This window comes from Loxodonta africana, chromosome 9 (assembly GCF_030014295.1).
Source record: "Loxodonta africana isolate mLoxAfr1 chromosome 9, mLoxAfr1.hap2, whole genome shotgun sequence".
NCBI classification, from domain to species: domain Eukaryota; kingdom Metazoa; phylum Chordata; class Mammalia; order Proboscidea; family Elephantidae; genus Loxodonta; species Loxodonta africana.
Genome location: NC_087350.1, coordinates 77,388,253 through 77,402,447, shown reverse-complemented (window position 1 = coordinate 77,402,447; position 14,195 = coordinate 77,388,253). Strand labels below are relative to the sequence as shown.

General features: G+C 41.7%; 1 protein-coding gene across 1 annotated transcript in view; it reads left to right on the top strand.

The window, feature by feature from the left end:
- SEC61B (SEC61 translocon subunit beta) overlaps positions 1 to 12,307 on the top strand; it is a 91,769-nt gene extending 79,462 nt beyond the window's left edge. The window contains exon 4 of the mRNA XM_064291671.1: positions 12,106 to 12,307. Within this exon, the coding sequence (XP_064147741.1) occupies positions 12,106 to 12,151 (46 nt within the window). The 3' untranslated portion in view covers positions 12,152 to 12,307. The remainder of the gene's footprint in view (positions 1 to 12,105) is intronic.
- The last annotated feature ends 1,888 nt before the right edge of the window (positions 12,308 to 14,195 follow it).

Genomic DNA, 14,195 nt, shown 5'->3' with positions numbered 1-14,195 from the left:
TTGCTTGGGAGAGGGACTGGGAGAAGCCCCTGCTGGCTGGGAGCCTCTGAAAAGAAGACCATGCTCTTTGGGGATGTGGGCCCAGGAGCTCTGATATAAGCTGCAAATGCCCTTGGGGGAGGAAGGGACACAACGGATACCAGGTCCTGAGCTTGAGAGTGAGTTGCCTTTGTAGCTGTGGGTGGTGATGGGAGCAATCTGAGTGTGGAATCAGGAAACCTGGCTTGAGTCTTGACTGGGGCACATAGTTATGTGACCTCAGTTAAGTCGCAGCACCTCCTTGTACTTGTTGTTGTCAGTAGCCGTTGAGTTGTCTCCAACTCATGGCTATCCCATGTACAACAGAATGAAAATGTTGCCAGGTCCTATGCCATCTTCATGATCCTTGGTATGCTCAAGTCCATCGTTGTGCCATTGTATATTTTGAGTGCCTTTCAACCTAGGGGGCTCAACTTCCAGGACCATATTGGACAGTATTCTGTTGTGATCCTTAGAGTTTTCAATGGCTAATTTTTGGAAGCAGATTGCCAGGCCTTTCTTCCTAGCCTTCTTAGTCTGGAAGTTCTACTGAAACCTGTCCATCATGGGTGACCCTGCTAGTATTTGAAATACTGGCAGCATAGCTTCCAGCATCATAGCAACATGCGAGTCATCACAGTATGGCAAACTGATGGATGGGTGGTAGATGCATCTCTTAGAGGCTCATTTTTCTCGTCTGTGAAATAGGACTACTATGGCCTGCTGCAGAGATCTGTATGTGTAGGGGATCTGTCAGTGGCACAGATGTGAAGGACGACAGCAGTGGCTTATCAGGAGACCCAGGTCCTCGTCTAAGCTCAGTCTGGTGTGTAGACTTGCTGCTGGTTCTTGCAAACCACCTTAGGGACTTGCCTCTGGAAGCATGTCATAGGTCCCTGATTCTTGAATGGGGAAGACTACATGCCTGCCCTCCACCCTTGCCCTCTGTCTGAACTTCACCCTATATTCCTTGACTGGCATTATACAACCCATGATCTTCCTTCCCCATCCTTGCTAGGAAGGCTGTTAGACAGGTGAGATGAACTAGTTGTTGGACCTTTTTACAAAGCTTTTGCCTATCCTATTTATTCTTCCATACAACTAACTATCCTACTAGGTAAAATAGGTTTCATTAACCTCATGAAAAAAATTAAGATGCTGGGGTGTAGAGAGAGAAAGTGACTTGCCCAAGGTCATCAAGCTAAGAAGCTTGGGGATTTGAACTCAAATCCTCTAACATTGAGAACCATGCTCCCTGCCTCTTTAGCTTTCTCACATAATTGGCACATTTCCTTATCCCTGGAGCCCTCTGGCTCCCACCCCTCCTGAATGCCAAGGGTTCACTGTATTGTTTCATAAAGCTAATTGCTAGTTTTTACATAAAGGCTTTATTTTATGAGCTCCAAATTGCCCAAATTAGATTTTATTAAGCTCACACGTATGATTTTCCTTGTTTTTATTAAAATTAAGTTCACTCATTTGCCATTTGCAAGGGAGTTTGAAATTAGGATCACTTTGTATCCACGGAAACATAGGGAGAATTTTATATGTGATCAGACTTTTCCCCACAGAATGGGGAAAAAAGGCAGCTGGTAATTATGTACGTAATTCATAGGCAAGCTCCTGAAGCACAATGGCCCTGGTCTTCTGCCTCGTGGCTGACAGTTTACGACAGACAGCTCTTTCTGGCATCCGCCTGTGGTGGGGAGGGCTGGGCAGGAAGGTGGCGGGGGAGGAGCTGGTACCCGTTCCAGCTCTGCCTCTTTGACTCATTCTGTAGCTTTGGGTGAGGCGTGTTTCTTGTTCTGGGCCTCAATTTCCCCATCTATACAATGGGGGTTGAGGAAGTTGTTAGCTGTTGCTCAGTCAACCTGTGACTTACGGTGACCCCTTGCACGACAGAATGAACCACTGCCTGGTCCTGCACCACTCCCCTGATCAATTGCTGATTGGACAGCTGTGAGCCACAGAGTTTTCATTGGCTGATTTTTGTAAGTAGCTTGCCAGGACCTTCTTCCTAGTGTGTCTTAGTCTGAAAGCTCTGCTGAAACCTGTTCAGCGTGATGGCAACGTATGAGCGTCCAATGACAGACAAGTGGCGGCTGTGCATGACGTGCATTGGCCTGGACTCGAGCCTTAGTCTCCTGCATGGGAGGTGAGAATTCTACCACTGAACCACCACTGTCCCCTTAAAGAGGTTAGGCGTGGCAGAAAGGTTTATCCCATGTGTTAATTCTGATTGTTGATATCGAATGGCTATACTGCTGTGATGGGAAAGATTTTTTTTTAATTGTGCTTTAAGTGAAAGTTTACAGATCGAGTCAGTCTCTCATACAAAAATTTATATATACCTTGCAATATACTCCTAGTTGCTCTAATGAGACAGCACACTGCTTCTCTCCACCCTGTATTCCCCGTGTCCATCCAGCCAGCTCCTGTCCCCCTCTGCCTTCTCATCTCCCCTCCAGACAGGAGCTGCCCACGTAGTCTCATGTGTCTACTTGAGCCCAGAAGCTCACTCCTCACCAGTATCATTTTCTGTCTTACAGTCCAGTCCAATCCCTGTCTGAAGTGTTGGCTTTGGGAATGAGCTAACAGAGGGTCTGGGGACCATGACGTCCAGGGTCCCTCTAGTTTCAGTCAGACCATTAAGTCTGGTCTTCTTATGAGAATTTGAGGTCTGCATCCCACTGCTGTCCTGCTTTGTGATGGGAAAGATTTTAATGCCATACCTGGGCTCAGCAGAAAAATGTATCTTGATTAACTGACTCCTTCAGCAACTACGAACTGGGTACCTTGTATGCACTAGGGAGTGGGGAGAGGAGAACAAATTAAAAGAGGCCTCTGTTCTCAAGAAGCAGTGGGAAGAAACAACAATAATAAGAAAAACAAATGAATAAACAGATTTTAAAAATGATGATATGACAGAAGGTAAATTAGGGAAGAGGATGCCACTCTAGATTGGGGGGTCAGCAAAGAGATCTCTGAGGAGGTGACATTAGAGCTGAGAGTTGAATGACGGGAAGATCTGCCATAAGATCTGGCCGCAGATAACCCCAGACCAGCAAATGGGCCGGCTGCAAGGCAGGATGGCACTTGGCATGTTCAAGAAACAGAGAGGAGGCCAGTGTGGGAGGGGAAGTAGGGGTGGACTTAGAAAGCTAGACAGTGGCTAGATGGTGATTGATTAGTTATGTCTGCCATTACCATGGGAGAGGAGAGTGGCATTGTGTGTCCCCCATTTGCAATCTCTGGACTAAATGATCTCAGCACTGATATTCACGGATCCTGCTGGCAAGAGCCTGAAAGGGAGTATTACTTCCACTTAGGTGGATTGGTGGGGGGAAGGGTTACTTAGGGAGAGGGTGGCATTTGAACTGGGCTTTGAAAGATGCACACTGTATACCAAAGGGTGCATGCCCCTGTCCCTAGCACCCGGTTTTGTCTTGCAATGTCTGAGATGTACTCCTCCTTCAGCACTTTAGGCTAGGGATAGCCTGGCATGGGTCAGGAAGATTGTCTGTGGAGGCAGAGAGTCTGAGTTCAAGGCTACACTCTGCTGTTCATTAGCCACGTGGCTTAGCCAGGTCACTTTGGTTTTTCTGAGCCATGGTTCCCTCATCTTAAAAATGGAACAGTAATAAAACCTAGCTCTCAGAGTTTTGTGAGAATTAATAAATGAGCACAAGGGACTTTAAAAAATGTGATACCAACATTTCAATATTTATAGTTTACATATTAGACAATTATAAGGTTTATACTATAACTATTATTAGGACTATTTAATTTTTATTATAATTAGGATGACTCCTGACAGTCGCCCCTCAGGAGAATTTCACATTATTTTTTTCTTGTGTGTGAATTGACACAGATTTTATAGGAAACAATTAGCAGAACGCACCAATGGCCTGAAAAAAGTTTGTTTCTTTTTACCCAAGAATTCTACTTCTAAATATTTCTCAAAAAGCAATAAATGGACTTCTACTTTTGGTTACGAAGGAGTAGCTTGTAGCAACCTCATGCTCCTGTTAAGAACCACTGGAAATGCTGAACAAAATACAAAAGAAAAATGGTATATATTCATACAGCAATGCAAATGAATGAACTGTTATCAGTAAAAACATGGACAAGTCTCACAAAGATAAGGCCAAGCATAAGAAGCCACATACAAAATTGTACAAATTCTTCTTTATGTAAAAAGTTTTGTATAAAATCCAATCTACTGTGTTAAAAGTTAGGATAGTGTTATCCTGGGGGGAGGTGTGGCAACCAGAAGGGCAGATGAGAGAGGCTGGATTTTGATAGTATTCTGTTTCTAGATGTGGGTGGTGGTCCTGTAGGGTGTTCATTTGTGAAAACTCATGAAACAGTACACTTTCATTTTGTATACTTCTCTATCTACCTGGTACACTTTGATTAAAAAAAGCTTAAATAAAATAATAATTGTGTATATGAGCAAAGCTGCATGAATAAAGATGTTTATTGGTGTTTCGTGTGTAATTGTGAAAAATAGAACTAATCAAACAGTCCAAAAAAGGGGAAATATTTAAATGAAATATGATTCACCATATGATGGGAAATGATACCATCTTAGAAAATGATGTTTTCAAAAAATGTTTAACCCTCTGAGAAAATTTTAACATTATTAACATTAATTGAATAAAGTACCATGACCATTGTGTATAGAATTTGAGCTCAGGTTAATTGGGCTACTGCTTAGCCTTGGAGAACTGAGGGGGATGGGAGAGACCTGAGCGTGAGATAGACTCACTTTTCTTACAGGCTTCCCCAGAAAATGGAACAATTTAAACTGCCTGCACACTACCAGCTTTTTCTAATCTCCAAGGGAAGTTAGGCCGACCCCGTTCCCTGCTATTCCTAGTTCTCATCCCTCTAAGAGCACCACTATCCTTTAACTTCCTCCTTCAAATCTCTGCCATCTTGGGGAACTCCACCCAGGGGAGCTTGTTCTCCCCTCCAGAGCTGCTTGCTGCTTCTCCTCAGCAGGACTGCATTCCAGTCTGAGTTATCTGGTCTGGATAGCACCCAGAAGACTCCTGTTGAATGCTTCTCTTCCAGTTCTCAGAGTCGGTACAGATGAAAGTCATGGAGAAGAAGAGAAACATTTTCCTACCTGTCCTGTGGTTTACAAAACTGCTCCTGCCCACCCTGTTATTCAGAAAAGTATTGCTGTTGGCTGCCATTTACTCATGGCTACCCTATGTGTTACCGAGTAGAACTATTCCTTAGGGTTTCCTTGGCTGTAAGCTTTATGGAAGAGATTCCAGGTCTTTCTTCCACAGAGCTGCTGAATGGGTTCAACCACCAACCTTTAGGTTAGGAGCCAATCTCAAACTGCTTGCACCACCCAGGCTCCTAAAGTCCTATTAGTAACTCTTTTCATCTTCCTTTCTACTCTGCTACCCGCCCCGCAACCCCTGGCCAGTCTTATTGGACTAAATATGGCTGCTCTCTTAATTACACGAAGCTGGGAGAAGCTTTGTAATCACCACATGCAAGAGCCTGATAATGTTCTCATCTAAGTGTCTTCCTCCTCTCTCATGAATGGGAATGGAGTGAGGAGATGCTTTCCAAATTTTCTACAATGAATTTTGATTACTTTTATAATCAGAAATCATATTAAATAACGTTCTTTATCTCTGTTGGAGTCCTGGTGGTGCAGTGGTTAAGAGCTGGACTGTTAACCAAAAGGTTGGCTGTTCAAATCCACCAGCTGCTCCTCGGAAACCCTATGGAGCATTCCTACTCTGTCCTATAGGGTCACTAGAGCTTGGCTGCTAACCTGAAGGTCAGCAGTTTGAATCCACCAGTCGCTCCTTGGAAACCCTATGGGGCAGCTCTATTCTGTCCTGTAGGATCGCTATGAGTTGGAATCGACTCCACAGCAATGGCTTTGGTTTTTCTTGCTATTATCTCCTTTAGTACTTGAAACCCGTTAAACCAAACCTATTGCTGTTGAGTTGATTCCGACTCACAGCAACCATAGGACAGAGTAGAACTGCCCCATAGGGTGTCCAAGGAGCAGCTGATGGATTTGAACTGCCGACCTTTTGGTTAGCAACCAATCCCTAAACCACTGCACCAATCAGGGCCCCATTAGTATTTTAGATCAGTGCTCAATTTCAATGTGCTGGGCCTACAAATCACCTGGAGGTCTTGTTAAAATGCAGATTCTGATTTGGTAAGAGTAGGGTGGGGCCCGGGATTTGGCATTTCTCACACGTTTCCAAGGGGATGCCCATGCTGCTGGTAGAGATCACGCTCCAAGGAGCAAAGTGATAGAGGACACACACACACAAACACACACAGCGAGAGCTCTCCTCATTCCTCACTGCCCCCCGCTCTGCCCCATATTTCACAGGCCTTCATATTTTGCGGGACTTTTAGTGTAATGATGACAGAGTTTTCAGGAAGACTAGAATCTACACATGTATCAGAGCTAAACAAAGCAGTTTGATAGCTACAGTTTTTGGACTTGAGCTTAATTCCCAAGCTATTAAAATGATTAGAAAATCTACACATCAACATGCAAAATGCTTATGACATTTGATGTGGGGTGGCAGAATAAAAATATGATTCCTTTATTTAATTTACTTTTTTTTAGTATATGGCTGAATAGAAGAGAATATGGAAAAAGTGCACTTTTGTTAAACAATTGTTTGCTTAATAAATATATATATTATAATAAATATGTATTTAAAAGAGAGTCACTAATATTATATTACAGACAACAAAGCCAATGGAAAATTTCGTTCAGGAGGTCAGGTCTTTGATAAAAACTGTTGAGACTTCTCCCTTTTACAGAACGTTTAAGTTCTTTGAATTTCGGGGGGCCCTTACTGTCTGTTGAAGGAGCCCTGGTGGTGTAGTGGTTAAAGTACTTGGCTGCTAACAGAAAGGTCGGCAGTTGAACCCACCAGCTACTCTGTGGGAGAAAGATGTGGCAGTCTGCTTCCGTAAGGGATTTACAGCCTTGGAAATCCTATGGGGCAGTTTTACTCTGTCCTATAGGGTCGCAATGAGTTGGAATCGACTGGACAGCAACGAGTTTTTTTCTTTTTTAATGGCCTGTTGATGAGACCTGGCGGTGCAATTGTTAAGAGCTGGCTGGTAACCATAAGTTTGAACCCACCAGCCGCTCGATGGGAGAAAAGACCTGGCAATCTGCTCCCATCAAGATTACAGCCTAGAAAACCCTCCGAGGCTCTTCTACTCTGTCCTGTAGGGTTGGAACCCACTCAACGGCACACCACCACCACCACCACCACCTCCACCACCACCACCACCACCACCACCACCACCACGACGTGGTCTGTTGGTTCAATCTCTGAAACATTATAAGGATCTTTGTGTCCTGGAACCTTGACATATGATACCCTAGGCTCTCTTTAACTTTGGTAACTGATAAGCAACCCTAGAAGTCTTCCTCAAAGATTACGACTACCTTTGGGAGAGGCCCAATGTGGAGAGTGGTGGGCAGAGGCAGATGCTCAAAAGCTCAACTAGGAAAGCCAGGCTTCCCAGTTCGAATTTTATTTGTTCACACTAAGATTCTTTTGTTCAGAGCAGATTGGCACCAAAATTTGCATCGTAGAAAAAGGATTCACGTTTGAGTAAAAACAATGGGAATAGCACAGCTCATTTCTCAAAGGTCCTTCCTACCTCCACTACCACCCACTCAAATTCTCTATTTCTAATCTTTCAGGGGCAGAAAAGCCCAGTGGTTCTGATTACTACTTACTGGACAAGAGGCAAAAACCTCAGGATAAAGGGGCTGAGCCCACAGCAGAGACTTCGAGAGAGCTTGTCTGAGGTTTGCCCATTTCTGGGTTAGGGACAGTGTTCCTGAACGTCGAAGTTACCAGATTAGAGTCTGGTACAGGTGGGGTGTAAGTGGGGTACTACTGGCTATTTTGAATGAGCTGGATTGATGTAGAAAGAGCACGTATTTTAGAGTCAAAAACCCGTGTTTGGTCTTTGCCTCTTGCTAGCTATGGGACTTTGGGCAGCCTAATACACTTTCTGGGTCTGTTTCCTTACTTTTGGAATGGGATGATAATCCTTGTTTTGTATAACTGCTAGGGTTATTGTAAAGATCAATTGAATGATAGATTTGAAGTATTTGATAATTGCAAAATATTATGCTTGTAAGTTGTTTTGATAATTAGTAATGCATTGCAATTTTAAATTTCATTTTGGGGTCTTAAGCATTGACTCCAACAGGCTTAAAATTATTTAGGGAAAGATTTATAGGCTTCTAAGATCTCACCATTAAGTATTTAACTACTGAAGGTTTCTGATAGATATCCTTTTATATGCCAAGGAACTATTCTTAACTTACTGAGATTTAAAAAAATTAATTCTGAATGTTGAATTTTATTGAACGCTTTTTTGTATTTATCGAGATAATTAATATTATTTAATTTCTAAATGTGTTGTATTACAGTACTAATTTCTTTAATGTTGAATTGTCCTTTGCTGCTTGGATAACCTCTCCTTGGATAATTGTATTCTTTGATATACTATTGGATATGATTTGTTAATATTTATAATTTAAGGTGTTTACATCATTGTTGCTCCTAAATGACAATTGCCTATACTTTCCTTTGCTTCTTACTCTTCTTGTTCTCATCTCTTTAGTGTTATTCTGTTGTGAATTGTAGAGTATTTATTACTCTAGCCTTCTTATTACGCTTCAAACATGTCAAGCTTTTTCACATCTCAATGCCAATATACACTTATCTCTTCCTTTGGCCGGAATACCTTTCCCTGAGGTGTTTGGGTGGCCTGGTGAAATATCATCACCTTATCTAGGCTAGGCACTTCCCATCCTTCTCTCCCCCTTTGTCATGTTTAATGCCCTCTATTTTCTTTTTTTTTTTATGGCACTATTCCTATTATAAAATACTTTCTTTACTAATTTATTTCCTTGTTTATCACCTGTCTTCTACTAAGATTTAGTTTCATGAGAGCGGGGCATTGTCTCTTTGGCCATGGCTGCATGTCACACAGTAGATGTTCAGGATATAGTTATTGAAATAATGAGTTTTTTTGTTTTTTTTTGTCATTGTTGTTTTCAAACAAGGTTCATGGGAGACAAAAACTGCCAGTTTCTTCAGGTTTGAAAAATATTTCAATGTTGTCATCTTTGTTCTATGCTGGTTGGTTGGGTATAAAAACAAAACCAAAAACAGCTCAGTTGCTGTTGAGTTGATTCCAACTCGTGGCAACCCCATGTGTTGCAGAGTATAACTGTGCTCCGTATAATTTTCAAGGCTGTGACTTTTCGGAAGCAGATCGTCAGGCCTGTCTTCTGAGGCACATTTGGGCGAGTTTGAAAAGGCAACCTTTTGGTTAGTAGTTGAATGCTTAACTGTTTGCACCACCCAGGGGATCTCATGGTTGGGTATAAACCTTTCATATTTAAGTGCCAGTTTCTGAATTTTAAAATGGGAATAATATAGGCACCCATGATCTGGTGTTTAAGAGCACTAATAAGAAATGTGTATACCGTCCTTATCACAGTGCTACGCATGGAGTTAGGGTTCAGTAAATGCTAGCTATTACTGTTATGAGGTTCCAGTCCTGACCCCCTCATGCGATACCTGAGTGGTCTCACTGAGTCTCTGTTTTTCCTCCCTGTCAAATGTGGGCAGTAATTCCCACTCTGCTTATTTCGTAGGGTGATATGAGGATCAAACGAGAGCATAGAATTTTGAAAATGATTAAGTAATACAAGAATATTGTGATTCTTTCCTGCCACAGCGAAGAAAGAGCCCGTTTAAAGGTCCAGTGGGCAGAGTACAGACCGGAAGCTGGACAGACCTGGGCTTGAATCCTGAATTTTATCAGCGTGACTTTGGACAAATCATAAACCCTGTAATCTTCATTTTGGTTGTAATTGCTATTCACTCTATAAAATAGGAGCTAATGATACCCATTTCATGAAGACACTGTGGGAATTAAATGAAATCAAATATCTAAAAAACTCACTTCAGCATTTTCTCTCAAAAGCGGGCATTTAATAAATGATATCTATTAATATTATATTTGTCTATGAAAAGGGCTGGCAAGCCATGATTTAGAATATTCTCTTTCCAATTTTCCATCATCAAAATAATCACGCTTCGCACATCTTCACTGGCAGATTTCACAGCTAGTGGATTCAGGAAAAGTTATTTATTTGAATAACAAATCTTTGCCCAATTCCAAGACCTGCACATTCAAGTGAGGGTTGTTGTAGATCTAGTGTGGGGTGGGTAGCAGAAGACGTGGTGGCAATGGCAACAGAGCTAACTTGTGTGGGGCGCTCACAGTGTGCTGGGGCTGTGCAAAGAGCTTCACGGGCACTACAGATAAGGAAGCAGAGGCTCAGAGAGGCTAGATGACTTGCCCAAGCCCACACAGCTAATCAGAGGCAAGACCAGACTGGAGCCAGCAGCTCGACTGCGGAACCTGTACTGTGTATCAGAATTTATGGAACGCAGGCATTTGGGCATCGCAGCTCTCCTCTCGAAGCTCGTAGCACCTCTGAGAGAGGAAGCAAGGGGCCTGACATCCTCTCCAGAGCAAAGGGAAAGCCCCCAGGCTGCCAACGAGTCACTTTCACGGGTACAGGCAAGGAAGGATTACCCAATAAGCAAGGTATGCACGGGTTTACCTGTGCTTACTTATTAATCTGTAGTGTGCAATTTTACTTGTTTTTCACCACATCAAAGATGTGAAATCCAGGTGAAATTGCACACTATAGATTAGTAAGTAAACATGGTTAAGCCTGTGCGTACCTTTCTTGCTAATTAATCCGTCCCTGGCTATAGGTTACTGGCTCATGGTATGTGCTTTGACAAATACTTTTTTGAATGGATGAATAATCAACAAACAAATGAACAAAACAAATGTAGTCTTCCTCTGAAGACCGCTGTAAACAGACAAAGTACGCTGGGAAATACACAGAAATAACTATACCATTCATTTTTAACCCCAAACTATAACTAATGCTCAATCTTGGTATCTATTATTGCATATGTTCCCTTCTATTAATTATATTAATATATGTGGCAACCTGGCTAGCTGCTCACAAAACCGAGGCTACGTTTCCCAGCTTTCCTCCCACTATTGTTAGCTGCCAACTCATGGAAACCCCAGGCACCACGGAAGGAAATGCTGCCCGGGTTTGCACCATCCCCGTGATGGGCTGTAGATGGGATTTGTTGTGACTCCTAGAGTTTTCACTGGCTGATTTTTGGAAGTAGACCATCTTAGTCTGGAAGGTCTGCTGAAACCTGTTTAACATCATAGCAACCTGCAAGCCTCCACTGAGATGGTGGTGGCTGTGCCTTAGGTCCATTGGCTGGGAATCGATCTTGGGTCTTCCACATGGAAGGCAAGAGTTCTACCACTAAACCACTAGTGCCTCATTTCCTTACACTTATATGTGCTTTAAAACTAATATTTTGCCATGAAATGTGAGTGGAATGATGTGTAGGTGGTTAAGAGATAAGTGTGTTTCATCTCCCCCCTTTCAATTTTCACATCTACTGGCTAAATGCCGAGGACCTTGAAGGCCATAGGACAAGGACTGAGTCATGATATGGAAGGAGCCGGGGTCCCTGGAAGGCTGCTGACCAACCAGAAACACCTGCATTGGATGTTCACTTGAATGAAAAATAAGCTTTCCTTGCGTTGAGCCACTGAAATTTGAGAATTTGTTTCAACTGCTAGCATTACCCTAACTACTCAGCACTTTTCAGTTCATTCTGAATTGTCTTGTCGCTTCACAGAGTTTAGATCACACATAAGCTGGTTCATTTTGTTGTTGATATACTTGTGAAAGTATAATTAGTAAATAATGGGTGTGTAAGAAAGACGCCCTGGACGTTCCTTCTCTCCCTCCACTAAAAGTATGTATTGAATTGTGTCCCCCCAAAAGAAATGTAGAGGTCTCAATCCCTGTACCTGTAAATATAACCCTGTTTGGAAACAGGGTTTTTCTTGTGTTATGTTTATAAGGTCACACCAGTGTAGAGTGGGTCCTAAATCTAATTATTTCTGAATGATGTCTTATAGAAAAAGCAGAAGAGACACACACAAGGGGAAGACAGATGCCGTATGAGGACCTGTCTACATGCAAAGGAATGCCAAGAATTGCCAGTGGTCACCAGGAACTTAAGAGAGGGGCCCACAGAAGGAATGGACATAGCTGAGAACCTGATTTGGACTTTTAAGCCTCCAGAGTTGTGAGAAAATAAATTTCTGTTCTTTAAAGGCAGCCACTTGTGTCTTCTGTTATGGCAGCAGTAGGTAACTAAGACAGATGGACATCCCCAACAAAAGTGATTTCATGGAATTTTTTAGCCTTTTATTATAGGAAAGTTTAAACATTTACAAAACCAGAGAGGGTAGTGTAATGAAACTCAGTGTTTTTAGCTTTCACCATTTTCAACTCACCACTCTTGTTTATCTATAACCCTGCACACTTTCCTTCCACCAGGGTTATCTAGAAGCAAATCCTAGACTTCATATCATTCCATCCATAAATGTCCTTCGGAGAGATCAGCACTCTTAAAAAAGATATAAATGTAAGGTGGCAGAGAACTTGTTTGAATTATGTTCACGTTTTGTGAAAGAACTTATGATAGTTACTGCAGTTCACAAAGCAATTTTACGTAGTCATTTAACCCTTATAACTTAGTGCAGCATTTAGTATTATACAGAGGAGATTAAAGTTTAGTTAGGTGACTTCTTTAGGGTCACCCCACTGGCAATGAAGAGGCAGGGTGCAGACTCGAACCACAGTTTATCTGGCCTCGCATCCTGTGCTCTTTCTGTCATAACATGCGCATAAATGTGCTGTTCTGTGTGGGTAAGCTCATTTTCCATAAATACAGTGTCCAAGACAATTCTGATGAGTGCTTTCTCCCCTCCTTCTTTACACCTTTGTCTCTGCCAGGGTTTCTTTGAGATTTAGTGCCTGAAGCTTGCAATTAAAAACAGCTGCAGAAAGAAGAGGAAAACATCACCTAGAAATAAGTAGCACCTTGGAACACAATGAGCATGGACTTTTAAGAAGTGGATGGAGCTGGTGGGGTGCGTGACAGAGAGTGACCACACGGTGGGCTCTAGTTCTCCAGAACAGGCATCTTTGTGTTGTTGGCTGCTCCTGGTGAGGGGTTGGGGGCGGGGGGGAGTTCCACGAACTTGATCTTGGAACCAAGGGCAGAAAAATTGGACTCATCCTTCCACTCAGGAATGAGAAGACTTCCTTTAGGAGCTCAAACTGATTCCAAGGTAGAGCCTAATTAGCCCACTTAGATTATGTTATTTGGTTATACAATTACTTCGAAAGTATCTAATGAAATGAGAAAATGCTCACCAGCAAATATCAGGTGATAAACCAATATGATGCAGAATAGTATAATCAAAATTTTATTAATATTTTTATACAGGCCGACACACACAGAAAAAGGACCGAAAGAGTACACACTTTAATGTTAACGGGAGTTATTTCTGGATGATGGGATCAAGGTTGAAATTTATTTATCTTTAGATTTTTTTCATTTTTGACTTTTGTAAAACAAGCAAACAGTATTTTTATAATCAGAAAAAATGTTTAAAAAGAAGTAGAGATTAGTTTTCCTTGAATTGATTTAATTTTAAGGTTGATTTTGCTCATTTTGAAATTATAGCTATGTGAGGTGATAAAGGAAAATGAAGTGAGCTACAGAAATTTTGTCTGTAAGAGCAAATAATAGATTGCTAGTAATGTTTTAAATTATATAATCAGTTATCAGGCCAAAATTTAAAGTTATCATAACAGGGGTTATTCATGCAGCACTCAACTTCTTTCTTTTTAATTAATTTTGAATTGTCTAGTTATAGAGCTTAGATAATATATAAGTTGTTTCATTTTGTTGTTGATATTTTGGTTTGGTATAGTTTTCCTAAAACATTACTCAAAAAGCAAACAATCAACCCAAACCTCCACAGCTAAAATTAAAGGGTGTTTTAAAAGTGTTATTTATAAGAAAATAAATTCCTCATAGGTAAATGAACACAGCCTATACGTGTATTTTGCTCGATAAAAAATATAACTAAGGAAAGAACAGAAGGATAAATGCTAATCCAGAGTAGGAATCAAAGCAAGGCCAGCAATATAA